Genomic DNA, 27,330 nt, shown 5'->3' on the forward strand with positions numbered 1-27,330 from the left:
GGCACAATTCGAATAAATACCAACCACTTCATATAGTAAAGTTGAATATACGGAAAGTACGTGTGCGGAAGAATATTTTCGATCCAATAAATTTAGCAGACCTTAAATAATTTTGATTTATTAAAATAGCTTCCGCCGAAAAGAAAGAAATCAAGCACGAAGATCGAGAAGATCTCAGAGCCAGCTCAACCGTTAAAAAAATGGTCACCCTGAATTACAGGAGTACATCATTAATCGATTAACGGTATATAGTAAGCAGCGCGAAGTTCTTATCGGTTCGTAAAATTTAAATTGTACGAAGAAAAGAACAGCAAAATGTCGCTTAACAATGAGATAACGCAGTCATAAGTTACCTAAATGACAGCTTTTCATAAATCTGACACGGTCTATAATTAACTCTTGCGTGTTGTCGAACCCTTAATCGCAGTCACTTAGCACTTTTCCGTTATGCGGTTAGTCATCCGTCATTATTCTGCAGTAGAACACACACACACATACATGTGTATTGCCAAGGAATTTATGAGACACATTTCGAGTGCCTGCGAAACTGAATCAGCTTTCTTGTCTTCACTTTCTTGAAGCTGACAAGCTTTTGTATAAACAAAACCACGCAACGTTTACAAAAGAAATTAGCAGAGTGGCGTGTACAATATCACTTAACGAAATGAAATACAAAGAAAACCAGAGAGTAAGAGAGAATCGTTCAATTACGGTCTCGACTTACTGCAGAAGAGTCCAATGTCAATGAATTCATGGAATTTATCTGTTTACAAAACGATGCTGTGTCACTTAAGTTGTTTACTATTTTGAATTATTCTTCATAGTTGTCGAAGCTTCAGGAAACAAAGTCAGCATGCCGTCTGAAGTCGACAATCTGGAGGATACCAAGAAACAGTTAAAGACAAATGTAACAGCTACAGTCGAGTGTACCCGACAGTGAGATACCCATTATCCGATTATATAAGAGCCAAAGCAGCTCTAGTTTTCATACTTCACAACTTGTTTTCTGGAGAACTTGTTATCATACTGAACTCTTTCAGATACTATTTAAATAATTGTAGTTAGTATGTTAGCTAAGATGGGGACTTTCTTTTAAATTACGTTTTAAAACAAAAACAATACGCTTGAAATTCGCCAAGTATTTTCCCCAGACTTGGACAGGCAGATGAACGTGTCATGTTAAACCATTGGCTTAAAATGTTCTTCCACTCTTCGGGTGAAATCAACGGGAGAACGTAAAACCATCCGACTTAATGTATAAGCTTTATTGCGACTAAAGTAAGACTCTACGTTGGATTGAGTTTTGTGGCTTTGGCTCCGATATTGGCTACTCCGAGCTGGACAGATTCTCTTGTGACTGCTTCTTGGGATCCATTTTAAAGTGTGGACTATGGTTGTGCAGCTGATTCTTGACCACAAGTTCGCCGGTACTGGAGCAGGTGATAATACGAGCGGAGCAGCGTAGATAACGATTGCGCGCACACAACCAATATGTCTTCGATCCACGACTATTGTTTCGAAAATACTCAAAGCCGCCCATCAACAACTTGGGCTTTCCCTTGGTGCCCTTGACTATCATGATGCCTTGTTTGCGTATCTGTTCTGTAAGAATATATAAGATGAAAAGGAATTAGCTTAATGATTAGCAAGTTAGAATAACAACTATGAAAGAGATGCGTGCGTTAGCCTAAACGATAATTTTAATTAGGTTTTTTTATGTTTTGCAATAGCATTTATTAAGGCTAAAAGGTCGGTAATAAAAAAAAAGAAGAATCCATTCAATGCGAGGTTAATTGGTTAAACGAATTCTCAAGACAAATACAAATATATAGTAGAGACATATATTGTGTTTGGAGCGCTGTCGTCAGTTGTTGAATCATTGATGAGAGTGGCGCGCATACTTCAGTCGATAGACCTCCTGACCAGTCTTGAGGGCATGCGTTGTGGCACGCACCTTGCAGTTGGCACTTCGGTATCGAGAGCATCGCCAGTTGATGCTGCCTTTGAGCTTGCGATCCATGACAAACTCGTGCTTATCTATGAGAAGTTTCCGCTTCTTCTGGCGAGTCCTGGTAAAATGCGCCAGCATCATCACATCTGCAATTGAGAAATAGAAAAATATTAGTGACATAATCTCAATATCTCAATCGCAGTTGAGTTCGATTATTAAGTGTGTTGGGTGTGTTGGTAAATCGATTTGAGTTTATTTCTGTACAGTTAACACATATTCATATACGATATGTTTTAGGCTGGAATACAAAGTACATTGAAAACGTTTAAGACTAAGCCTAGCGAAAGGAAGATTATGAACTGCTTGCGTTCAAAAATGCTAAGTCCACAAGCATTTTTAGCTTCTATTACTAACAAGTATGAGATGATGTTCCTCACATTTCAAATGAGTTGAATGCTGAGAGCTGCACCAATAAGTTCTAAATTTGAAGCGGAAGTTGGTTCTCAGCAGAGGACTTCTTTCTTGGCACAAGAAAAATTTATATAGACACCTAAAAAACAAAAATGAATTAATTAATTAATTAATTGCGATAAACATAAGAGAACATCGTGTATGCTTAGTCTAAACAAATCTTTAATTCTAGACTTAATTTAAGAGCTTAAGCTTAATGATTAGCAAGTTAGGTTAATAACTATGAAAGAGATGCATGCATTAGCCTAAACGATAAATTTGATTAGGTTTTCTTATTGTTTTGCAATAGCATTTATTAAGGCTAAAAGGTTAATAATAATAAAAAAAAAAAAAGAATCCATTCAATGCGAGGTTAATTGGTTAAACGAATTCTCTAAACAAATACAAATATATAGGAGACACATACTATATTATTTGTGGAACGCTGTCGTCAGTTGTGGAATCATTGATGAGAGTGGCGCGCATACTTCAGTCGATACACCTCCTTACCATTTGCGAGGGCATGCGTTGTGGCACGCACCTTACAGTTGGCACTTCGGTATCGAGAGCATCGCCAGTTGATGCTGCATTTGAGCTTGCGATCCATGACAAACTCGTGCTTGTCTATGACAAGTTTCCGCTTTCTTTTGCGAGTCCGGGTAAAATGCGCCAGCATCATCACATCTGCAATTGAGAAATAGGAAAATATTAGTGACATAATCAAAAAAAGCTCAATATCTCAATCGCAGTTGAGTTCAATTATTAAGTGTGTAGGGTGTGTTGGTAAATCGATTTGAGTTTATTTCTGTACAGTTATTATTCATATAGTTATTATTCATATACGATATGTTTTAGGCTGAAATACAAATAACATTGAAAACGTTTAAGACTAAGACTAGTGAAAGGAAGATTATGAAATGATGGCGTTCAAAAATGCAAAGTCCACAAGCATTTTTAACTTATATTACTAACAAGTATGAGATGATGTTCCTCACATTTCAAATGAATTGAATGTTGAGAGCAGCACCAATAAGTTCTGTATATGAAGCAGAAGTTGGTGCTCAGCAGAGGGCTTCTTTCTTGGCTCAAGAAAAATTTATATAGCCACCTAAAAAAACAAAAATGAGAATAAGAGAACAGTCTAAACAAATCTTCAATTCTAGACTTGATTTAAGAATGATCCCATCTTCTGTTTGAGGTACTTACCTCACGTTTGAGCTTGCGTCCGTATTGCTCCTGCTCATGATTGTGCTTCGACGAGTGCACAATGTGTCCACTCTGTGTGTGAATGCGTGCATGACACTTCAAGGCAGTTGTATACTGAGTGCAGCGCCAATAAGTCTTTGGATTGATGCATTTCTCACGCACATAGTAGAAGCCTTCGTGCAGCAGCAAAGTGCGTCCTTTCTGGCTCACCACATAACAGAAGTTGGTCAGACCTAAAAGCAGATAATAAATTTAAATTAGAAATGTTTAACATAGATAGCATATAAATTTGTTGTTACAAAAATGCTTGAGTTCTTAAATTCGATTAATTAAATGTACAATTTTAAACTTTATTCTTAGATATAGATAACTTTGACGCCCATCTCAACTATACAATTGCATTTATATGTATATGACGATATGCTGTTCTATCCGAACTATTACAGGGCATCGTCAGTCAGCTCGTGTAGCTCCTGCACCTCTTCCTGATGCAGTTCGAAACTGACGGCGCCCTCCATTTCACGCTCCAGCTTTATTTGTGCCGCATCCTGTGCCTGGGTCATTGGTTGTGCCTTGCTGGAGCTGTATTTGTTGCGCTTCAGCTCTGCGTGCATATGCTCCGCCTTGTTGATTATGAATTTGGGTGGATTCTCCTTGAGCATCGTAATGCGAGCCGGACACTTGAGCTTTTTGGTGGCCATCGAACTGCAACGCCAAAGGATTTTCTTTTTATTCTCACTCATGATCAGGAATCGAATGCCGTTGGCCATGATGGCGGGGCGACCACGCAGGGATTGGGTAAAGAAGACGAGGACATCTTCTGGATTAGGCACCTCATCATTGGCCAGCACAACTGCAATGGAAATTTAGACAAATTTGAATTAGTATGATTACAAAAATTGCATATGTTTAAATAAAGATTATGATAACTGTTCCTATTTATCGAGTGGTTTTTTTCTTTGATATTTTTATTTACAAGCCAACAAAATTGTTAAGTTTTGAATAGCACTTAAATTAGATGTTGAAAATCTCCGCATCGACGACCTCCAGTGCATCGCCCACAACTGAAGAGCTCGCAGTTCTCGACTTAGTCCTTGGGGATTGCTGTTTCTCCTTGCGATCCGGCTTAACGTGACAATGCTGATGAATCTGGCGAAAATCACTCGAATCGAACTTGTTCATGCAGATCAAAACGGGACAACGCACATGACGATAATACCAATGACAGCGCCAAAAGAAATTTGTTCGATTCTCGTTGTTGCGGAAGTATTTCAATCCATCCAACCACAGCAATTGTCCGCCACGTTTCGACACCGAGAACTGTATCTTTGGCTGGCTTCCGCTGTACTGTCCATGGCCATGTCCGTGTCCGTGTCCCTGGGCTGCATCTGAAAGCAGTAGAGAATAGAGTGATGTTAGCGTTAGCGAGAGCACAAATGGAAACTGTCCAGAATGAACATTAATGATGAGGCAGTTGCTTACATGGCAGAAACATTGAAAAACCACTTGACAGTTGCTGTTGTTTTTAATACAAAAAAACCGTTTCCACAAAAATAAACTCAACACACTTAACAGCTAATTGAACTTGAAATCGAAATTAATTATTTTGTTGCTTTCCGCTAAAATTCGAAACATTGTTTGTTGGTTTTGTACTCATGCAACGGCGGCGGAGATCGTCCCGGAGACAACGATCTCGACTGTTCAGGCGCCGGTTGCGTTGCGGGTGGCGAAAGTGACGGAGCCTCCACTTCGGGAAGTTCTTCCTTGGCTGTGGACGGAAGCGGTTTGATTTCTATGTCATTACTCTCCATGTGCTGATGCTGATGGCACAGACGGAGAATAAGCGTCGACTCATCGTGTATCGCAATGGCCGGACAGCGTTCTTTGTAGTAGTTACGACACTTCCAGTACTGCAAATGTCCACGCTTCTTGTTCCTAAAGAAACGAAAGCCATTGATCACGAGCAGCTTGCCGCCGTTCTTCTTCGAGTCCGCAAAATCGATGTGAAACGCTGCAAGCAACAAAGAGTAAATACAAATATTAGTGAAAGGTAACAAATAAATCGTAACATAAAAAATACAAGTTGAGAGCGATTAATAAATTCATGTGTGTTTTCAGTATAAACCTATGCAATTGGTAATTTATTTAAAACATGTTTGCGCTTAATCCTAAGCTTATTTTCCGATCACGCTGCCCTTGCCCCGCCCCTTCCTCAGCTGACCCACAGAGGCGCCACGCTCAATAATGGACAACTGTTCGGACAACGTGATGTCGCTGGCCGGATACTTTCGCTTGTGATTGTGCTCATAGTTGCGCTTGATAATTCTCGCCTGACCCGAACTATCCATGGCAGTCACAACACGTGCGCGACAGACCGTCACATCCTGTGAAGCATTGAGAATAGCACATTAATATCGATATTTGATTGGAATTATATTAAAAGCTACCTTGCGGGAGCATATCCAATAAGTGCGCGAAGCGGAGCTGCGATTCTTTACGAACTTCTGGTCATTGTGCAGCAACACAGTGCGTCCTCGTTGTCCTGTCCCAAAGACAGCCAGCTCTAAAAGACAAGCAAGAAGAATACATTAATAATTCATGCAATTAGTAGCCAAGTAAATGTGAATTGTAAAATGCAAGTATTGGGTGAAGGAAGTCATAACGTGGAGTTGCAAAGTTTTGTGTAAGCATTTATTGAGATTTCAAAGTAAGTTTGTTGTTCTTAGGCATGATTGTGTACACCCGATATGGCGACATAGGTAGGTTTCTTTTGGTTGGTAATCATGTAAGCGGCGCACTGGGAGCGTCGCTTGGTGCAGTTCCAAAACAAGGTGTCTCCGTAGATGCCACTACGCGTGAAACGTTGATTCTCATAGATCAACACATCGCCATTGGCGGTGCGCTCGTAACGCACTCGATCCCAATCATCCAAGGTGCGTGCGCACTTTTGTTTCACAGCTAATCCAACGCGAACATTTTGTGTTCGTCTGCCCCGAAATTTGGGCAGGAAGCTTTCATTGCCATAGTCTGCCAGATTGTTGGGATTGAGTTCAGTCAGTGCTGCAAAAGGAAATAAATATTATTAATAAATTATCACTAATTATAGAATATTAAGTAATACAAAATAAACGAAACAATAAAAAGCACATTGAGTATTAAATTTAAATTGATTATATTTGCATGCTGTAACTTAAAGTAGATAAAAGGTCCGTTTAGAAATGAAATAAAGTAAGTTTCTAGCACACCAAGTAACTAAAAATAAAGAAAACAAAATTGACAATTAATAAAAATAAAAAATAACTATAACGAAAACTTACCAACTATTCACAACTCGAATAAAGATTTACTTTAATTTTAAAATATATTTTAGATCAATCAATAACTTAAAGTTTTGAGTTCTTCTTTTCTAGGACATCAAGTAACTAAAAAGAGAATTAAAATAATAATTAACAAATATAAAAAGAGATAAAAAAAAGCTTACCTGAAGGATAAACTATTATTCATTTCAACATAAAATGTATTTCTTAAAATAACCTAATACAGATTTTACTTCTTCTAGAAATAAAAAACAATTCAAAACATAACACAAATTAATATAAAACAAAAATAAAATAAACAGTTTAAAGTAGACTCACCTGTTCATATAGTTTCCTCCATAAACTGCTATTCACAACTCGATTGCATTAACTTAATTACACTTTAATTGTATAATACGAAATATATACATATTTTCCCTATTTCCGCAGTGCTTTATATACTTATATCTAGGCATGATTATGTGCTCCGCTTATGGCGTAACGCGTCTGACCATCAGATGTGGCATTGGTGATTAATCTGGCTCGGCATTGCTTGCGCCACTTGCAGCACTTCCAGTATACTTTGTCCTTGTAGGATGCGTTGCGCAAATATCGATGAGCACCACACTGCAGCACCGAATTCCCAGCCGGCGTACGCACATAGTGTATGTCCTCCATAAGCTTTGTGGTGCGGATGCGCTTCAGCTCTGACGCCGCCGGTGCTGAAGCTCTGCGTTGCGCTTGAATGATCTGGAAGGGCACTAAAAGAGCATAAAATAAAATGATTAGTGAGACGTTTGATTAATAACTTACAGCATCTAAATACATTACAGAATATAATTATAGTTGAGACAGTAAATTTGTTTATTTATAGACTGTTTTGCTTATTTATTAATTAGTTTCTTAGCATTTATTTCCTAACTTGCACTTTATGACTGATGCAACTGCTGCAGATCTTCGATGCTTAAATTTAGCGAGCGCAGTTCAAGCGTCAAATCCTCATCGGCCTCCGTTTTCACATAACTGGCCAAACCCTTTGGTGGCTTAAGGCCGGTCTTAACCAGCGGACTGACGACGGACAAACGCTTCTTGCGATCGCTGTTGAGGCAGGTATGATGACACGATTCTAGCACAATTTTGTGCACGCCCTCGATGACATTGGTGACGACGCGTGCATTGCACTTGGTGCTGCCCTGAAATTTATAATAAATCTATTAGTTTAATATCTTTTATACAACTTTAAAGTCAACTTACCTTCTTGGAGCATATCCAATAGGTTTTGAGACCGCCACGTCGATTGCGCACATAGTTATGTCCATTAAAAGCCAACAGTTTGCAACCACGCTGACCTTTGACAAATGTGAGCAGCGAATGCTTGATGACCCCATTTAAATCATCCATTTCTTCAAGCAGCTCGCCGCGTTCTGTGAATGAGTTTCAATAGCAATTAGTTAAGATTTAATTTGATTAGCAATTACAACAATTTATAGATAAATTCTACTGAGCAACATTCGACTGTGTTATTGGCATTAAAATAAACTTTTATTTTTATAGTTTTCTCTATACAAATACGCGACTTGAAAATAATGCAAGTTATCCCTAAATAAAGAAGACTATATAAATGAGACGACGACGATGACAACGACGACGATTAGTATGGCGGATGATTGTGCTGACTGCACTTGATGATCACATCGTTGTCCTGCACGGTGACTACTCTCGCCTTGCACTTGTGAGCGCCAGCTCGAGCACAGGACCAATATGTTTTCGTTCCAGTTGCCTTATTCCTGGTGAACGTGAACTCGCCAATCTTGAGTTTGCGACTCCCACGAAAGCCCGTTATATAGGAGTAATATGACATGTCATCTACGAAGAGCAAACAGACAAAACATTTGGTTAGTTAAGAAGATAGACAAATGAAATAATTAAGTGATTATAGTGAACAAATCATAGCGAATAGTTGTAACAAAATTGAGAGCGTAGCTAAATGTACAGTTTTATTTAACACGTATATGATATATATGTCTATATGTATATAGATATTGAAGTATTTTGACCACTAAATAAAGATCATTTAATAATTACGTATTTGCATTTTTAACTTAGATCTAACACAAAAATTAAGGGCTAGTTGTAATGTCTGTATTCGGTTCGGGTTTCGTCTCAACGTAATCATCCAATTTCTTTGATCTTGCTGCTGCTGCTGCCTCCGCTTCCGCCCGCTGACGCTTCAGCGAACCGTATTTCCTCGCCTTGGTGATGACCTCATGATTGTGCTCACTATTCAGTATGGTGAGCGTATCCTGTTTGGTTTTAAGACGCGCTCGGCATCGCAGCACAGCGAATTGACTGCACCGCCAATAGGTGACATCGTCGCGGGTGATGTGGCGATTGAAGGTGTGTTGCTTCAGCATAATCTGCTTGGTGCCGTACTTGCTGACAATGAAGAACGGCGAGCCGTTGTCACCTCCAGTGCCTCCGGCGCTGCTGCTGCCGCTGCGACGCTGCTGTGTGTCCAGATGCAGTGCATCGTCATCGTACCTGACTGCAATGAGAGACAAAATGTGAAAAGTAGTTTCAGAGAACTGTGTTGTGCTGGACAGCTGCGTAAGCTGCAGAGGCTGGGAGAAATAAAAGACTGAGTTTGCTGTTCCAATTTTGTACGCTTTTCATTTAACTTAGTTTACATCAAAGTGGTTATGGCTACAAAGTACTCTACATATGTATGTCTAGTTAGCAGCTTCTGGACTTGGCTGACAATGTGGCGCATGCTTGTTGCACTTGGTTAGCATCGGTTTGCGTTTCAGTTCGCTATGAATGAGTTGGGCGAAGCACTTGGGCGTCATGCAGTGATAGTAGGTGCGATATTGTAGAGCACGCACCTTCTTATGGCTGCGTCCGTCGACATAAAGAAACTCGGCGTTGGGCGTGCGTCGGAATCGAACTTTTGACGCTGCATAGAATGATATATAGTATAGACATATAATATTTATTGGGGTTTTAGAACTTAACTTAATACTAACTCTATATAAAGAAAACTACAGTTGAGAGTGTGAGAAGAGATTTGTGGCGTGCTTTAATATTGCTGCAATAACATGTCCTTGTGCATTAGTTTGGCGGGTACACAATTTCCTGTGAAACGCGGCGGATGATTGTGTGCATTCTTTCCCAGCTTAATACCGCCTGCAAATTTGGTTATGGCACGTGCAGAACATTTGTTATCCGTCAGTCGTTTCCCGTTGCCATCGGAGCAGATCCAATTAACGGTGGCACGAAAACTTGCCTCCTTCTTGTACATATAACCATTGAAGATGAGATTGTAGCCCTGCTTTTGATTCCGCATAAAGAAGTAATTATATTTGTGAATCCAAACATTTGAGGGAAGTTCGGTGATGTACTGTCCATTCTGGGAGACAACAGATTCATCTGCTGCAATTGTAAACAAAGAAGAATGGGAAACGGAAACGTTGGCAAAACATAGACAAATGGAGTTCGGTTCCTAACTTAGTTTAGATCAAAACACAACCGTTTGGTAACAACAACAAAGGTTTTTATTGAGAGTACACAAATTCATACACAACACGCACACATACAAATACATATATATACATTTGGTAAACAGTTTAGAATGCTATAGGAAAATCATAGATATCTCTTGGCAATAGATATATATTTTGGCAACAAAAAGACTTACCACTACTGTCAACAGTTCACTTAACACGACACTTATATTTTAGAACAATTTCAGCTTCATCTTTTTCTATAGTTTTATGTGGTCGCCCACACACAATAGAATCACAACAGCGCGCGTTGAGCAGAATATTGCCTGCCTTTGGTTTTTGATTTCATGCACATTTGTTAAACACACACACACACCACTTGCACTTGTTTTGCACATTATTTTTGGTCATTATTACGCCAGATTTATACAATATATTTTTTTGTAAATATTCACACAACGCCATTCGCCAAAAATGCAAGCGAAGCGACCACGGCGAAAAAAAAAACTCATACAACTCTGCGGCGAAACATTGACAAGATGGCCGACTTCTAGAGAGCGCGTTCTTGCCGCGATGTGGCAGCACGCTACCATTGTGCACAGGTGGCAACTTTGCGGGCCGCACAAGTACAGTGCTTCTTCTTAACGTGTGTTTTCCAACTGCAGCGCATATTATTTAATTTTATTTTTCATTTCTTTTACTTTTATTTATTAATAAATGTCCGGAATAGCGGAAATGTTTAAACTTGTGTTTTATTTGCTTCCATTTAAGTTTGTGCATCGTTTGAGCACATAATTTAACCTGTTGTATTTCCATTTCTAATTTTTTTTTATTACTATTTAACTTGAACGCAGCAGCGAAAGCGACAACAGCCACATCAACATTGCAGGTTCAGTTAATTCCACCACGTAAACGCGGTCGCCCCAAAACCAAGATAGATGATCCATCGCCCAAGCTCAAGTTGCTCGACAAGCTCAAAGCCGCCACCAAGAATGAAAGCGCCAGCAAGCCAGCCGTCTATGCATCCACCACAAAGGGTAAGTCCAACTCTCCCGCTCTCTCTTTTACTCTCTCTTCACTTGTTGCATTCCCAATGATAATGTGGCACAATTATTTTATAGGTGGCGTTAAGCTGGTGTACGAGGGGCATCTCTTCAAGTTTTCGTTCCGCAAGTCTCAATTCTCGGTCTTCCAATGCTGCTTCCGCGAGCATGGCGAAGAGTGCAAAGTGCGCGTAGTCTGCGACCAAAAGAACGTTTTTCCATTCGATGGAGAGCATGTGCACTTCATGCAAGCTAGCGACAAGAGCGTGACTTCATCCCAATTTACACCAGCCGATGGAGCAATCAGTGTTGTGACTACTCCTGCACCGAAAGAGGAACCAAAAGTTGAGATCTTAGTGCAGAATCCAAGTGCTGACATTGATGTGGAGCTGGTGCCAGAAGAGGAGGAGGAGAGTGAAGTGTTTGAAATCCATGAAATTGAGGAATCCGTTGCAATGGAAACATCTGCCGCAGCAGAAGAAGAAGGCGACCAGAACGAAACTCCGCCAGCTCCAACTGCTGGCGAAATGGATCCAAATGATTTTCGCGAGAAGATCAAGCGTCGTCTGCAGAAAGCGCTGCAGAACAAGAAGAAATAACGCTACCAGAAAAACTTCTGGAGAGTTCTTTAATTGCAGACAATAATTCCCCAGAATCCACTTACATTTTTACATTATTTTCTACATTTATTATCCCTATTATACTTAATCACAACTATATTTCTAACTGAATGAATTCTACTGTTTTTTGTAATAAATTTGATGTCAATAAAGTCTCTATTCCATAAAAAACTATATGACTAGCATGTAAGCTTCACATACTTTGTACTTCTAACTATAATTTTTTTATAATATGCTAATTGATGTAATTAATACACTTTAATTCGTTTCTTGCAGTTACACAGCACGTGCACAACTGTGGACCACAGACGTTTCTCATCAGTCGGAAGGGCGGCACTCTGCTGACCATTAACAACTTTGTCTATCGCTCCAATCTCAAGTTTTATGGCAAAAGTAATGATATTTTGTACTGGGAATGCGTTCAAAATCGTTCCATGAAATGCCGCAGTCGCCTCAAGACCATCGGCGACGATCTCTACGTGACTAATGGTTTGTTCTGTGATGTTCAATGACTTTCTATTTTAATTCATTATGTTCTTAACAGATGTACATAATCATATGGGCGATACGAAGCGTATAGAGGCGGCCAAGGCGGCTGGCATGCTTATACACAAGAAGTTGAGCTCTCTGACTGCCGCCGATCGTATTCATGGTTGGAATCGAGCTGAGAGCGGCTCTGGCGATCCGTTGGCCAAGATTGAGTCAGCGTAGAAATAGTGACAGTATCGGATTTAACTTAATTAGGACAATCGAATAAAACAAAACAAGAAGCAAGTACAAGTTCTTTGCATGTAGAACGCGATTTCGAATCAGATAGGAAATCTTAAATTATATATAAAGTATACAACTGTTGTGTCTCGAGATCCCTTTGCTAAGCATTGAAGCATGTTGTTAATCAGTTTATTTATAATTAAGATGGATCCGTAAAGATTTTAGGTCCTTAGAGTCAAATATTATAAAATTAAGAAAAAATAAAGACATCCATTTTAAGTTAATTGATAGACAAAACAAAGAAGTATCGACACCATGAACAAGGTTATTTTTTAAAAATGTTAAATGGTTACTTTCGTCCTAAATTAGATATAGTTAATTATTTTTAATGTTGTAAGGCGATTGTCTATTTCTTTTTCAATTGCCTTTTCTTATGCTTTTGCAATGTAAGGAATGGATGAAAGTGTGGATTTCTGGAGTGGCGATATCTAACTTCGGAACCAACCATAAATGTGGACGCTCGTGCCTTGCATCCTTTGTGGTGATGCATGCAACGCCAGCTACCAACATGTTCATTTTCGGCACTTTGACGATGTATTAAATAGCCGGTACCATCAATTAACAGTTTGGGTCGCTGGCGGTTTGTAGTTTCAAACATCGCAGTTCCATCAAAGTCCTTAACCTTCAGACGACGTGCACGGGGAACTTTAGCTAAAAGAGAATAAGCGTAAGTAGAAATTATAATACGGCTCTGGATAATTTTTAACGTTACAAATAGAAATAAAACAAATTTACATCGGCATTATTTTTTTTCTTTTCTTGATTTGCATTTCTGCAATGAAAAGTAACATTTACTTGAACAAAAGTCTTTTATTACGTTGTCCTTAGAATAGGCGATAGTATTCATATATTTTTGTAAGACGCTGTAACTTTGGACCTGCCATTGAATTCGGCAATTTTCTTTTATATAAGCAGGATTAGCTAGAAGAGATTAAGCGTAAATATAAATTGTAATAATATGCTTAACAATATTCGAAATAAATGGAATCCTTGGATTGTACAAAAGTCGCTTACCAAATTACAAATTTATTATGTACATAAAATATACATTTATGTTTACACTTATGGCTAATTGACCATAGATAATATATTAAGACTTAAGCAAACTTGCACTTAGATTAGGTACTCTTCCAATTGTCCCATTTATACGCTGATGCTAGTAATCCTTGCTGATGTAGACAGCACCATGATGGGATTGACCAAGTGTCTGTAGCTGCGGCAATTGATGCGTCGTGTTCTGTTGGCGCTGATGCTGCTGCATCAGTGCCATCATTTGTGGCGCCTGCACAGTCACCGGCATTGACAACGGCATGGCCAGTGGCATGGGAATCGCTAGGTGGGACGAGGTTGTGGTTGCAGCATACGACGTCGACAACGTTGGCAACGTGGTCGGCATTGGAGCCGTGTTTGTTTTCTGTTCAATGGCACTTGGAGCTACAGCCGCTGCTGGAGCTTTGCAGTCGTTCACGTTTACATTGCTCTTGGCCTGACAATATAGCTGGCACAGCGGCAGCAATTCCTTGTGGCGTCGCTTGATGTGACTGAGGAAGTTCCCCGTGGATTTCGTGGTGCCCGAGATGAGACCGTAGCAGCTGGTGCAGGTGGCTTGAATGGCGCCGGGCGTCTTCTGATTGGGTTGGATATTCTTGTAGAACTTACCATCTAGAATTTTTGGCAGTGTGTATGGTTTGCGCATGGACATGGCATCCTCATCGCTAAAGCAGGCGACGGCCAAAGCAGCTGCATCATTGGGAATGGGTGTTGTGGTGGTCGTTGATGATGGTTCCATCTTAATCTCAACTGCAAATTAAGTGGGAGTTGACAAATACATTAGTAAATTATAAAAGGACAATTGAATGTATTACAGTTAACTGCTAGCTTATTCTACATAAACAGCTACATACAGCTCTTAAATAGATGTAAATGTATTTATTGAAAAAGGAATAATTAAACTAAAATTAGTGAAATTTGTATGAGTGTGTGTGTTTGTTTATTTATTGCAGCTCGCTAAGTTCATCCAGTATTTCAACAGAAAAGTCCGGTGAACTGCATTCCTCCAGCTTAATCTCCGGTCCATGCGTGTGTGGAGCACCCGATATGCGCAAGGTCACATCATTCACCTTGGAGGTGACCAAAGTGGCGCGACAACAGTGCTTCACATACCGCGAACATCGCCAGAAGACATTCTTTAGACTCTGGCGATTGACAACGTATCTATAGCCATTATAGATGAGCATTATGCGACCTCGTTGCGTTGTCGTATACTGAATGTTTGTGCTGGTGTTCTTATCCTCGAAGAGCGCCTTGATCGACTGCATTACACCTACAATGAAATAAAGGAATTGTGAAATGTGTGGCAATGGTTAGTTAAGATGCTGAACATGATTCCATTGAGGGACAACAAGAAACAGTTTACACTAAAAGGGGGGACTAACAAATTCTTCTACATTCTTCGCATTTATTCACAATTCACAAAGGAAACATACAATTTTTGTTCTTTTAGTTACATTTGCTAACGCTTAATCTCGGAACCCAAAGCTTTAATGTTGACCAACTTGTAATCGATGAACTTCTGCACAGTTTCCTTATCCAATGAGCTGCCGTGTATAGTAAACACCTGACAAACATGTGCTGTAAAGATCGTAAGTATGGTTTATAGATTATAGAAAATAAACAAGTCTTCCACTCTATACTTATGATGGCATCAAAGATATTCTGATCTGCTGACGAATTTCCAAACGCTATGCGATTCAATTCCGTCTTCCCAATCACCAAATCGGCTACACGGGACGTATAAATCGCAGGATAGGGAATATAGGCGGCTGCCAGATCCGTTTTTGATACAAACACATTGCTACCGGCGTATAACGGTATAGCATCATCCTTTTTCGCATTGATGGGTGTTATTTCCACTTCCGTTTCCTTTTTGTTGTTCACTTTGCATGCCGTCGATTGTTGTGGTTTTCCTACAAAGAACATACGAGTATTTATGTACTAATGTTGTTTGTGTTTCTTAAATATTCGTTTGTTAAAATAAAGTAAACACAAGTTAAATAAAAACACATTGCATTTTCTTGTTTGTAATTCCTTTTTTATTTTCATCATAAATGTGACCCTACATTATTATTATTGGCGATTTGGTAAACACAGCGTGGCAGTTGTAACACAATTTGCGAGCTGCTTTCACATAGTAAACACTTTTTAAAAGCTTTAGATTTGATTGCACAAAATACACACTCAATTTTGAAAAACACACATTTATTTGTTTAGAGTAAACTTTGAAATTGTTAAGTTGACAAATGAAAAACTACTGCACTGCATGCGCTATAAACGCACACACATACAGAGCAAAGTACAGAGTTGCTTTGAATCGTTTGCAATATGGCAACATCAGTTGTCCGGCAACGCTAGAAGTCGGCGGTGTTGAAAAAAAAGAATTTGGTGCCGACGCAAAATGTTATTAATTGTTTACGCTCAGTTATTCAAGTATGTGCAGAAGAGAAATAAATAATTAACGAAAATTAATGTGTAAATTAGAAAATATAAAAAGCAGCCATTAAAAGACCCATTCTGTAATGTGAGACATGTGTATTCAAATGTGTATATGTATGTATGACTGTGTGTGTACACATACATACAGAACGAGTGTTTGTGTTGTTTGTAAAATAAAAAACAATACATTTTGTGTACAAATTATACAATCAATGTGGGAAATCGCGCCAGAATATTATACCTATACGTAGCCCTGAAGTCTGGATTATGCAGTCGTATTAATTGAAGCCAAAATAAGTGATAGATCAACTTAAAACAGAAAATGAAAATTTCGCGATTTTGGCGATTCCATAATCAGTTAGTGTAGTCATTTGTTTTTAGTTTAAACTACAAATACTATTTGCATAAATATGTGGGTGTGTGTGAGTAATTTGATTATTAAATTCCATAGCATTAGATATGACTTCTGCCTCCCAAACAGAACATTGATTGCTTATCTATGGAAAGAGAGTGTTTCAAATAAATTTATATAAAAACTGGACCTGGATCACGGTAAGAAGTGCTCCATCTAACAGTCTTATAATAAATAATATATTTCTTCCTTAAGCATTAGCATAATTAACTTATTTTTTGTTAGTTTGTAAGATAAGAACAATAAAGAGAAACTGTAACTTGCCTTCTGTATTCTGTAGTATTGAATTTCAATCATTGTCGATTTGGAAACTGCAGTAATCGCTTAAGTGATCTCTCAACACTTTCTTAAAAACAACCTTTTCTCTCTCTTTGTAGATCCGTTGGGTAACGACTATAAGATACAGCTACCCACGCTGAAACGCAAGGGAAAAAAGCAAAGCTTTGATCATCTCAATGTGTGTTTTACGCGCAGCAATCGGGGGAATAATCTGCTGACCATAAACGGGAAACCCTTTACCTTGAATAGACGCATCAAGGATGCTTGCTACTGGGAGTGCGTCAAGCTGCGTTGCAAGTACATCAAGTGCACGGCGCGCGTTGTAACCAAATCGAATCAGATCTCAGCGTTACGCGGTCAGCACAATCATCCCTAAGACTGACTGACCAACTACAAAAATATATAGTTCAAATATCACATTATTTTATTCTTAATAAAAATACAAGTTAATTTTAAAATCAACTAAAAGCTAAATCTCTAAATAGTGTTTATTCTTGTAGCTTGTAAGTGGTCATTGTCTCTTAACTGTTTTTGTATCTTATTGCAGATGATATTAGACACTATAAGCTGGTGGCCAATCGTCGTGGTGGCCGCAATCTGCTGTACAAGGGTCACATGTATACCGTAGAACGACGCTATCTAAAGACCACCAATTGGGTGTGCACCAAGTACAGTAATACTCGGCTACGTTGCCCGGCACGCTGTGTCACTAGCTGTGCAGGCAGCAGCAACAGCATTAAGCTGAGTCGCCGCCATCACAATCATCAAGCCAAGGGCTCGAAACTTTAGATTAGATATTAGCTTGTATATATAGCTTAGTTGTTAAGTTGTAACTAACTAATTCATAAGTAAACACCCATCAAACACAACACTCGCTTCACTAATCCATCCAATGTATATCCGAAATTTTTCGCTTTACTTGCATGCAGCATTGCGTCGTCGACCGCGTCTCACGTTTCGCAGTCGTGGCGGACAACCGCTCATCGATGGCTATCGCTTTGTGATCAGCTACCAGCAGCAGCATCGTTGCTATCTAAAGTGCGCCCACTTTCGCAGCAAGTGTCGCGCTCGTGCCATTCAGAATAAGGTTACCGGTCAGGTGCAATTGAGCAATGGAGTTCACAATCACAATCGTGGCCAAGAGCAACACTAATACTTCATGTAAAATAAATATTTTCGAATGCAAAATTGAATCGCCTGCTTTATTCATCACCAAAAGACATGAACTCATCATCCGCAAAACACGTTCAAGGCATTCATTATTAACTCTCTGTCCTCTTGTTCCTTTTAGGCGCACGCCAGACGAATCTTGCACAATATGTGCGCTCCAATCGCGGCACCGATCTGGTCTACTACGAGGGCAACACTTACACGCCCAACGAGAAGCTGCGCGAGGGTCAAAAGTCACGGGATTGGAAATGCTCCATGTACCACAAGGCCAAGTGTCGGGCTCGGCTAGTGACACGGATCACCAGCCAGGGGGATTTAATACACGTGACCAGCTGTCGGCACACACATCAATCTATGTACATGCTGCAACAACAGGACTCTATGGACGGCTTGGCACGCAATCCTTTGTGCACTGCCATCAGGCAGGTGAAGCAGGAGCAGTCCAAGTGAAACAGCATCTTGAATCTTAAACTAAGCCACAATTTCAAAGCAAAATAAATCCAGACTAAAGCGCAACTTTGTTTTGACTACCGTTCGGCAAGCAAACTATATGAAACTACAACTATATATTCGATATGTCTAACGTATTTGTTTTCTGCATTTACAGAACTGCCAGGAGATTACTTATTGGTGGAATCGGTGGTCAATGCGGAGGGAAAATGCACAAGCAGAAGATGTCCCAAGATGCGTTTCATACGCGGCCAAAGGAAGTCGGTGCAGTTGGTCTGCAATCAATATGCCTATGCCAAGAACAAGCAGCATGGCTCGATGACCTATTGGAACTGTCGCATTCGCCGATCGGGTTTGCCCAACTGCAATGCACGAATCTCCACAAAGCGATTGACAAATGGCAAATACAAAGTGTGGCTAACGCGACCCGAGCACAATCATCCGCCCTCGAAGCGCATAGCACGCATGCTCAAAGATTCCCTTGTCACCTAGAGACAGTATTTTTAGCGTTTAAGTGATAAAATATATGGACGCCTTTTTTTAAGCGTAACACACATGAAAACTGACTTTTTGCTCTATATGTGTACTTGAATCTCTTAAATATTGTATTCTCTTTAAACTAATTGTATTCCTATTTTTGTATTTTGTGCACACAGAAAACAGCATTGCCATATACACGGCGACGTCGCGTGGTCGCATGCAGCTCATCTATGGCGGTCAGCCCTTCATCTTTGAGAAGACACTGAAGTTGTCGACGGGTGAGGAGAAACGATACTGGCGCTGCAATCAATGGTGGAATCAAAAGTGCCGATCGCGTGTCTTCACCATCAACGATATCGTGTGTCCACTGAATCGCTTCCACACGCACGAGGAGATTGTGCGTCGCAAGAAACGCGTGCGTCGTGTGCCACCCACAGCGGAGGCAACTGCCGCAACGAATGTGAATGTGAATGCTAATACCAATGCCAATGCCAAGATCTATGCAACGGCAAGCATACGTCAAGATCAATTGGTGCAACCGCAGCAAGTGCATCAACAACAACAGCAACAACAACAGCAGCAGCAACATCACCATCAACAGCAGCAGCAGCAGCAATTGGCCAGCGATGCGATGCTTACCACAACGTTAACGGACGAATCGACGGCTACCATTGATGTCAACGAGCTGGGCATGCATTTAAAGTACGAGGAGATTGTGGCCGATGTCACGGGCATTGTGGGTGCAACACATTCGCATTCACATTCGCATGCGTCCCGTGTCCTTGGCCGCAAGAAGTGAGGCGTGAGGTGAAGGGGCGAATACACATATATGTAGTTTTTAATCTAATCATAATGAACATTAATTATAATTCAGCTTAAAAAAGAAAGTATGCTAGTTACACATACAACACAACATTTATTCAAGTACGCAAAAACCACATCAAATAAACTTAAAAGAAAAAGGCTTCAACAGCAGTTCAATAGTGATTCGATTTCTCTCAAATTCCTATAATGTGTTTTATACTTTTAGCATTTTTTGTTTGCTTTGCTAATCCAGTTCAGTTCATGTCTCTTCATCTCATTACAGGTTGCCCATTCTACTTCAGCAAGGGTCAGCGTAAATCGATTAAACTGAACTATCTGGGTCACAGTTATGTGAAGTTCATGGAGAATAGTCGCGGCACCAAATGGATTTGTGCCACTCGCTCCACGACCAAGTGTCGGGCGCGTGTGCGCACCAAGGATGCAGCAATTGAGATACTCCATGGGGCGCATAATCACGAGGAGGCCAAAAGACGACGCGAACGCATCAAGAAACCCATCGATTAAAGACACTCAATAGTAATTAAAGGTTATCTTTATTTTTAGTTGCAATAAGAAAATATATATGTTGTATGTATATTTATAATAAGAAATGATTGAAAATAAGTCATCTGATTGAGTGCAACATGATTAATGCAACTCGTCGAAGCAAGCATCGCACATCCAATTGCTGCCGGGACACGAGTCACAGCAGGTGGGAATCCGCTCCAGATTCGTCTTGCCGTTCTTCAAGCAATTGACGCATTTGCCCTTCATGCGCGGCACACCCACATAAACGAACTTGTGATTGTTAGCCGCAGTGCGTATGATATTTTCCGGATTACTTTGACTCAGCTTGGTGTGCACAGGGACCAATTTGGATTGGGCAACCACTGTGCTGGGCGTTGGGATGACGCGTCTCTTGGCAGGGGACTCAGGACTCAAAGCCGTCAACTGTTTGTGAGTTGTCCTAGGCACAGGAACACGTTGCTGATCACGACGCAGAATTGAGGGCGCAAGAACATTTCGAACTCTCGGTATGATGGTGAAAGCTGCAAGAAATAAATGTGCAAAATGAGTACAAAAGATTAAAAGCAGCAGCTATTAATATTAACATAAAAAGTCACATTATTTTTGTATTATTTAAAGCAAAAATGTAAATTTAATAATGCTGAAATAGTTTGTTTTGGAACAGTTGGCTTATGAATAGGTTTATTCACAGGTTCAATTGGAATATAGTTAGTTGACAGCTTTGATTTTAATAGAGCTTGAATTACATTTCATAAAGCTACAGCTGCTTTTGGAAGTTTGTTTAAATGTAGGTTTATTCACAGATTCCGCCTATCAATTTGGCATATCTATGTTCAACTGCAAGAAATGGAAGAGAAAAGTACGTTAGCTTTGTGAACAGCTAGAATTGTTTCTGACATAATTACAATTCTTATATCTAGACGCTGCTTTCGTCTTTGTAGATGCGAGGCACAAACGTTTTAAGCGGCGTGGACGGCACATGATTGTGGCTACCACGATGAGCCACTATCGCCTTCTGTCTGGTGGTCAGAGCTGCCGGGCATTTCAACTTCTTGTACGAGACACAACGCCAAAAGGCCATACACTTGACCGCATGCCTCGAGTGGCAGGTGTAGACGTGTTCTTCGTGGACCAATTGGCCACGATAGTTATAGGTGAGCACTACAAGAAGAAATGAAATAATGTTAGAAATGTTAAATAAATGTGGGCGTAATTAACCTACGATTTAGTTTATACTTCTTAAGTGTTGCTGCAATTTACAGACATAGTAGATACGGCATCAAATATTTACATCTGCTCAGCTCATCTTTTTGAATCGGCTTTTTTTATTCGACTTGTGTGTTGTACTTAGAAACTAAATTGCACGGATTGCACAGAACACAGACAGACACGGGAGATGGGATCACACGGTTTTAATCATGGATGAGCATCAAGGAGGCGTGCATCAGCTCGGTCTCCGTTAGTTGCAACGTGGCCGCTTCACTGGCCAGTAAATGATGATGATGATGATGCTGCTGATGATGGTGTCCCTCCACTGTTTCCACCATCTCGATCACCTCCTGCTTTGGCTCATGCTGCTGGAAATCTGTAATACTGTGCACTCGTGCCAATTTTCCGCCGCGTCCCGTATTGACTGCCGCCAGACGATTGCGCTGAATTATCTTCTCAATCTTTTCCGTGTGCGGCGCATGATTGTGCAGACCTCCGGTGATATTCTTCAGCTTGCCGAACTCGAGAACGCAACGCGAACGACAACGTTGTTCGTGCACCTTCTTGGAATAATTGTGACACCGCCAGTACTCCTTATTGTTCTTTCGACTGTGGCAATTGTACATATAGTTGTTCAGCACCAGACAAGGTGTCGACCACGGACTCTCGATGAACAGCAATTCGCCCTCTGCGGAAGAAAGAAAAGAAAAGTTTATGGATTAGTTTCGAATGTTAATAATATTACTTAATAGGTTTAGCTTATGTCTTAATAAAAATGTTATCTAGTTACAAATTGTTGTTTTGGCTTTAAATTTATTGAGACATGTTTTGTTGAGTGGACATGAATACACGTAATAAAAATGATTGATTAAAAAAGGGGTTCTCTCCATATGGTTTGTGGCATGAATTGAATAATTTAAAACTTAAACTTAAGAGCATCTATTGAAACTTCTTGTGGCTCAGGCGTTGTATGGGCTTCATTTCCACCACTTGCTCAATGAGGACGCCATCACCATCATCATTGTCAGCGGCGTCGACCAATGCCTGCATCTCGATCTCAGTGGCCTCCGAGGCGGGCACATACAACTTGCATTCCTTGCCATCCTTGGCCGTCATAATGCTAATGTTGCTGCTGTTCAGGTATTGTGATATCTTTGGATTCGATGTACAAATCTCAATGTACTCCTCCAGCTCCTCTTCCACTTTGTACAGCTGTCGTTGCCCAATGCGTCCGGCATGCGATTCATGGTTGTGCTGACGACGTGCATCCAAGAATTCACCATTCCTGGTGATGACAACCGCCTTGCAGCGCAGCTTAAGAACATCGGCACATCGCCAAGTCGTCTGTCCGTTGGCCTGTGTGAGTTTTTTGTTGTATATGTAATCCTTATACACTAACTGGGCGTTCTTCTTCTGGCTGCGGATGAATTTGATAGCGCCAGCTGCAGAGCGGAGGAGCAGAGCAGTAAATCAAGCAAAAAGGAGAAGCAAAAGAAGAAAACAGAGTATGGAATAAGTAAAGTAACTACAATTTAACTTAGACGATAAACATATTAAGTATACTTTTAGCTTAGCGACAAATAAAACAACACTACAAATATGGTTTCGACATTTTATTAAGCATCAAAAAGAAGCGCGAAATCAACCCCCAATTTAGAGATAATGCTGTGGCATTTTCTACGGTATGAAGTTTTCCATAATTTACAATTTTTCCACTACAGATCACAGAAAACACAACAAAGATACAACTAGCATCAAATTCGAAACATACGCTCTTTGATATCCACTTTATTGTCATCACTTTAATTAACACTGCACTATAATTCACTAAACACTTTATCGTTGCAGGCACAATAACAAATGCACGGCACATTATAAATGTGTATATGGAAAATAAATTAACGAACCAATAAAAGAAAAAATGTATGTAGCTCCTCCATTCTCAAAGCATTCGCACAGCGTTGCCACACAGCTTTGATGCAGTGTTGCATTGGTGGGACATTGAAATACAAAATATAAGCGGCCTGGCAACGCCAGATTATTGAGTTTTATTTATGAAAATTCTCATTCCACAGCATTACTACATAGTTCAACTTTACATACAAAATACTAAAATTAATTAATTTCATATACTAGTATACGTCGATTTTACAAATACAAAAATGTTCACATGCATTTACCTTCTCGTTACCCATTCAGCAAATATCGACACATTTAAGACTAGTCTTACGTCCTTCATTATTCTGACAACGAACTGCAAAACACAGCTGGCATGTAAACTGTACTCATCCATACAGAATATGCAATCTTCCATATCTAAATTAACGGACCCCTTTCCCTACATTCGTTCTGCACCGTTTTTCGCCTTCACTTCAGCGCGCAGTTTGCAGCCTAAGAGTTGTTGGTTCATCAACATTCCTTTAAAACTATGGCAGACCAGATATGTAACCATTGGACACCGAAGAATTTTGGACTATTCGAATACAATTGCTTTTCCCAGCGCAATGGATTTTCAGGAAATAAGATTCGGCAATAGATGCCGTTGCTCGAAACACAGACAGCAAGCTTTTACGTTGCGTCAGGAAATCGTAGCAACATCTCATCCATACAAACTATTGAATATAAAATGAGGCATCTTTGATAGAAATATTTAAACCAGGTGGCAAGGCCTTGCCACTATTGGATTTAAACCATCCATTTTACAAAAGTATCCTTTTCGTCATAGGTAAATTGTAAGCTGAAATGTTCAATAAAATCGGCATGCAAACTACAACATTGTTAGATTATTACCTTCAGTTTTATGGTACCTCTCTCATACATAGCTTCAATGATCCCTCAGCTGCCTCCAGAATGTCTGTGTCAATCACCAGTCAGTTGATGGGTCTTCTTTCCATTTAGGCACAAATTAATTCAACACTCTACTTACCATTTCACAAACAAAAGGATTTGTGATTAACGCGAGAGCGACGGCATAAACAATAAACATTGTTTTTGCCAGTCGCTCGACCAACTGATCTCTTGCGAATAATTAATAGAACAGAGGTCTAAAGTCTTAGCTGGGCTAGTGGCTGAATAAAGCCGCTCTTAAATGTGCATTGCATTTACAAATTTAAAGCGATGATATCGCAGTGTGAATATAAAATGAATAAAGCAGATTTAAGCGCTCTTTACAACCAACAAATTAAAGGCATATTCGAATTGCGAGCAGCGATAGGAAAATTGATATCTTAGCATTAGAATGGCAAATCTTTGATATGATAATATGATTAAGAGTCCGCTCACTAGTCGCAGTCGAATTGCCCATTGTTAAACTTTAAGACTAGCTTAAACTTCTAATATATTTAGTTGATCCACTGTACGCAGTACATCTTTGGATCAACATATTAGAATTCAACCAACCTTGAGCCTCTGTGTTGCCTTGATCCGCGCCGGTGTCGACAAACGATGAATCACTGTAGCTCTGCGACTGCTGCTTGACGACGGCCTTCGATGTGGTTGCTGAGACATTAGCGGCACTTGTGTTGCCACCAGCTGTTTGTGCGCCAGCATCTTCGTTCTCGGTAAAGTAGCTATCATCGTAACGCATGTCACCGTAGGTATCATCCTCTACGTAGGTCGTATCGCCATCGCCAGCAACTTCGGCATGATCTTCACTGTAGTCCGGTTCCGATTTCGTGGGCAATTCCATGGGGAGATCAATATATTCAGCTTCCTCTTGAGCGGCAGCCTGTTGTTGACGAACTTGATGCACTTTCGTCTCACTGGGCACCACCGTCGTTTGCACGGTAATCTGTTGGGAAGCCAGTTGTTGAGCGGTAGTAGCCGTGGTCGCGGTGTCCGGTGTCGTATCCAAGGGGTCAATAACATTTGCGGCGGTTGTTGTTGTCTTCGAGCGCTTCACATTGCCACTGCCAACGAGGGAACCGCGCTGTGCTGTCCGTTTGTTTGTCGACACCAGCGTGGCTGTTGTTGTTGTCCCGGTTTGCAGTTGCTGCTGCGTTTGAATGTGTTGCGTCTGCTGCTGTTGTTGTTGCTGCTGCTGCTGTTGTACAATGGTGGCTTGAGGTGCGGTTGTAGTCTGGATGACAATTTGAGTTGTTCCCTTGTCATCGCCCAGAACATCGTCAACGGTTTCAATCTTATAACGTGCTGATGCACGCGGCTGTTGACGCTGTACACGCTGGGTTGGGACTTGTTGTTGCTGTTGTTGTACATGAGGTGCGGCTGGTGGTGGGGGTGTGGGTTCCTGTGGAGGTTGCGGAGCGGGATCATTCTGAAAATAAAAATGAAAATATTCTCAATGTTGTTTAAGTTGTTGTTGGTTGATCCAATTCGAATAAGCAAAACCACCACCAATAGAGAGCGCGCGCAACGCAGCTGCGCTATTATGCTCTAAAGGAGTAAGTGCGACAGCTGCATAAGCAACTGTTAACGCATACTATTGCCATCCCTGTTACACACACACAATTGTGTATTTGAGTGGCGCGCGATTCGAGATGCTTCTCTGTCGCTCGATGTACAGTACAGTCAGGCAAGCTCTTATACACATGAATATGTCGTCGTGTGAGTGTGGAATTTGTTTTGTATGTATTGAGCGCGGGAAAGGCGCTTGGTGGTGCTCATTTTTTTCGATTGGCTCTATGTGTGTACATGTATATTTTCTACTCACGTCTGTCAGCCCTTTGATTTGCAGGGACTCCGCTGTGCTTATAAACGCTGGTAGGGCATCTTGTTTAACGTTAACCTCGCCACAATACATAAACTGAATCAGGTCCTTCAATGCCGAATGGCTAACATTATTTAAAAACACTGCAAAATGCATAAAAATAAAGAATTATTGCCGCTTAGCAACCAATTTTGCAAGACACTTACCAAAGGCATGGGCATTCGGTGGCATTTGCGTAAACATTTTGCGGAAAAACGGCGAGCAGACGGACAACACCAAACGGTGCGCCTTTACAATTTGCCCCTCCGCAGCCAAAGATACATCCACCAGATCTCCACGACATAACGACTCGTGAAAACCAGCGGACAGATTTGTGTTGAAATTGTTCCAGCACAAACTGAATTGCTCGTCGTCCGCCATCTTGGACGAGCGTACAAATCAATAGAATTTTCTGTATCTGCTTGTTGTGTGTGCTGCAGCAAAGAAAAATAAAAACGACGACAAATGCAACAAATTAGTTTCAATTTACAATTTGCAAATGCAAATTAATTGCGGCAAGACATTTGTTTACAACTGTCAAACCACATCAAAATTGCAGACGCATACAAAAAAAAGAATTTAATGAAAAAACTGGGAAATTTTTCACGCGTGTATAAGTATTAGAGAATCAATACGTAAAGATTTTGGGAAACGAATTCTTGAGAATAACAATGAAATTTGCGTAATACTAGTACAGCAAATAACGGAACTTACCTCTTGAAATATTTTTTAAAATAAAATACTTATTTTATGCACAGAATAAAAAATAATTACTTCCTCTGCGCTAGTGACGCGCAGACTGCGTCTGACCTTTTCAACGAGTACGATATGAATGTATACTAGCGATATACTGGGTCAAGCGTGGCCGCATTTGAATTGTGGAATGTATTATTTTTGGCCATAAAATATACCGAAATATACTTTATTCACAATAGCTTGTGTGGATGTTATTTTTATTTAATTA

The 27,330-nt window shown here is 40.3% G+C and overlaps 10 protein-coding genes and 1 long non-coding RNA gene across 37 annotated transcripts; 10 read left to right on the forward strand and 1 right to left on the reverse strand.

The window, feature by feature from the left end:
- The first annotated feature begins 269 nt into the window (after nucleotides 1–269).
- On the forward strand, nucleotides 270–4,545 carry LOC132787329 (uncharacterized). The gene is made up of 2 exons (XR_009632534.1): nucleotides 270–688; nucleotides 3,968–4,545. It is a non-coding gene; the product is annotated as an uncharacterized LOC132787329 (long non-coding RNA).
- LOC132787321 (modifier of mdg4-like) lies at nucleotides 1,313–27,204 on the reverse strand. 27 transcript variants are annotated; one of them, XR_009632531.1, is made up of 7 exons: nucleotides 27,081–27,202; nucleotides 26,534–26,800; nucleotides 26,331–26,470; nucleotides 25,061–25,934; nucleotides 2,829–3,085; nucleotides 2,389–2,501; nucleotides 2,063–2,097 (listed from the first exon to the last, which is right to left on the reverse strand). XR_009632531.1 is itself a non-coding variant. In XM_060794308.1 (6 exons), exons 2-6 carry the CDS (start codon nucleotides 26,745–26,747, stop codon nucleotides 1,576–1,578), a joined length of 1,398 nt encoding a protein of 465 aa, XP_060650291.1. In that variant the 5' UTR covers nucleotides 26,748–26,800; nucleotides 27,081–27,202; the 3' UTR covers nucleotides 1,561–1,575. The 27 variants fall into 27 exon arrangements, 23 of the variants coding, with proteins under 23 accessions (XP_060650284.1, XP_060650291.1, XP_060650289.1 ...); XR_009632532.1 differs by having other exon boundaries at nucleotides 2,366–2,501; XM_060794308.1 differs by lacking the exons at nucleotides 2,389–2,501; nucleotides 2,829–3,085 and adding an exon at nucleotides 1,561–1,602 and having other exon boundaries at nucleotides 1,955–2,097.
- LOC132787665 (modifier of mdg4) lies at nucleotides 10,977–12,212 on the forward strand. Its single transcript, XM_060794898.1, has 3 exons — nucleotides 10,977–11,034; nucleotides 11,192–11,440; nucleotides 11,525–12,212. The coding sequence occupies exons 1-3, from the start codon at nucleotides 10,977–10,979 to the stop codon at nucleotides 12,043–12,045; spliced, it is 828 nt and encodes a 275-aa protein (XP_060650881.1). The 3' UTR covers nucleotides 12,046–12,212.
- Nucleotides 12,315–13,098, forward strand: LOC132787666 (uncharacterized; the record flags this gene model as incomplete). Its single annotated transcript, XM_060794899.1, has 2 exons — nucleotides 12,315–12,555; nucleotides 12,611–13,098. Coding segments are annotated over 2 exons (408 nt in total), but the record flags the coding sequence as incomplete, so codon positions are not given.
- LOC132787667 (uncharacterized) lies at nucleotides 16,422–17,491 on the forward strand. Its single transcript, XM_060794900.1, has 2 exons — nucleotides 16,422–16,443; nucleotides 17,119–17,491. Exons 1-2 carry the CDS (start codon nucleotides 16,422–16,424, stop codon nucleotides 17,394–17,396), a joined length of 300 nt encoding a protein of 99 aa, XP_060650883.1. The 3' UTR covers nucleotides 17,397–17,491.
- Nucleotides 17,554–17,809, forward strand: LOC132787328 (uncharacterized). The gene has a single exon (XM_060794313.1). It carries the CDS (start codon nucleotides 17,636–17,638, stop codon nucleotides 17,807–17,809), a length of 174 nt encoding a protein of 57 aa, XP_060650296.1. The 5' UTR covers nucleotides 17,554–17,635.
- On the forward strand, nucleotides 17,891–18,173 carry LOC132787326 (uncharacterized). The gene has a single exon (XM_060794311.1). The coding sequence runs from the start codon at nucleotides 17,913–17,915 to the stop codon at nucleotides 18,171–18,173; it is 261 nt and encodes an 86-aa protein (XP_060650294.1). The 5' UTR covers nucleotides 17,891–17,912.
- On the forward strand, nucleotides 18,090–18,736 carry LOC132787325 (uncharacterized). Its single transcript, XM_060794310.1, has 2 exons — nucleotides 18,090–18,181; nucleotides 18,312–18,736. Exons 1-2 carry the CDS (start codon nucleotides 18,133–18,135, stop codon nucleotides 18,638–18,640), a joined length of 378 nt encoding a protein of 125 aa, XP_060650293.1. The 5' UTR covers nucleotides 18,090–18,132; the 3' UTR covers nucleotides 18,641–18,736.
- On the forward strand, nucleotides 18,635–19,218 carry LOC132787327 (uncharacterized). The gene is made up of 2 exons (XM_060794312.1): nucleotides 18,635–18,727; nucleotides 18,798–19,218. The coding sequence occupies exon 2, from the start codon at nucleotides 18,875–18,877 to the stop codon at nucleotides 19,130–19,132; it is 258 nt and encodes an 85-aa protein (XP_060650295.1). The 5' UTR covers nucleotides 18,635–18,727; nucleotides 18,798–18,874; the 3' UTR covers nucleotides 19,133–19,218.
- LOC132787324 (transcription factor kayak) lies at nucleotides 19,296–20,294 on the forward strand. Its single transcript, XM_060794309.1, has 2 exons — nucleotides 19,296–19,927; nucleotides 20,208–20,294. The coding sequence occupies exon 1, from the start codon at nucleotides 19,338–19,340 to the stop codon at nucleotides 19,917–19,919; it is 582 nt and encodes a 193-aa protein (XP_060650292.1). The 5' UTR covers nucleotides 19,296–19,337; the 3' UTR covers nucleotides 19,920–19,927; nucleotides 20,208–20,294.
- On the forward strand, nucleotides 20,186–20,459 carry LOC132787668 (uncharacterized). The gene has a single exon (XM_060794901.1). It carries the CDS (start codon nucleotides 20,186–20,188, stop codon nucleotides 20,447–20,449), a length of 264 nt encoding a protein of 87 aa, XP_060650884.1. The 3' UTR covers nucleotides 20,450–20,459.
- Nucleotides 27,205–27,330: the final 126 nt, after the last annotated feature.

This window comes from Drosophila nasuta, chromosome 2R, assembly GCF_023558535.2.
Source record: "Drosophila nasuta strain 15112-1781.00 chromosome 2R, ASM2355853v1, whole genome shotgun sequence".
NCBI classification, from domain to species: domain Eukaryota; kingdom Metazoa; phylum Arthropoda; class Insecta; order Diptera; family Drosophilidae; genus Drosophila; species Drosophila nasuta.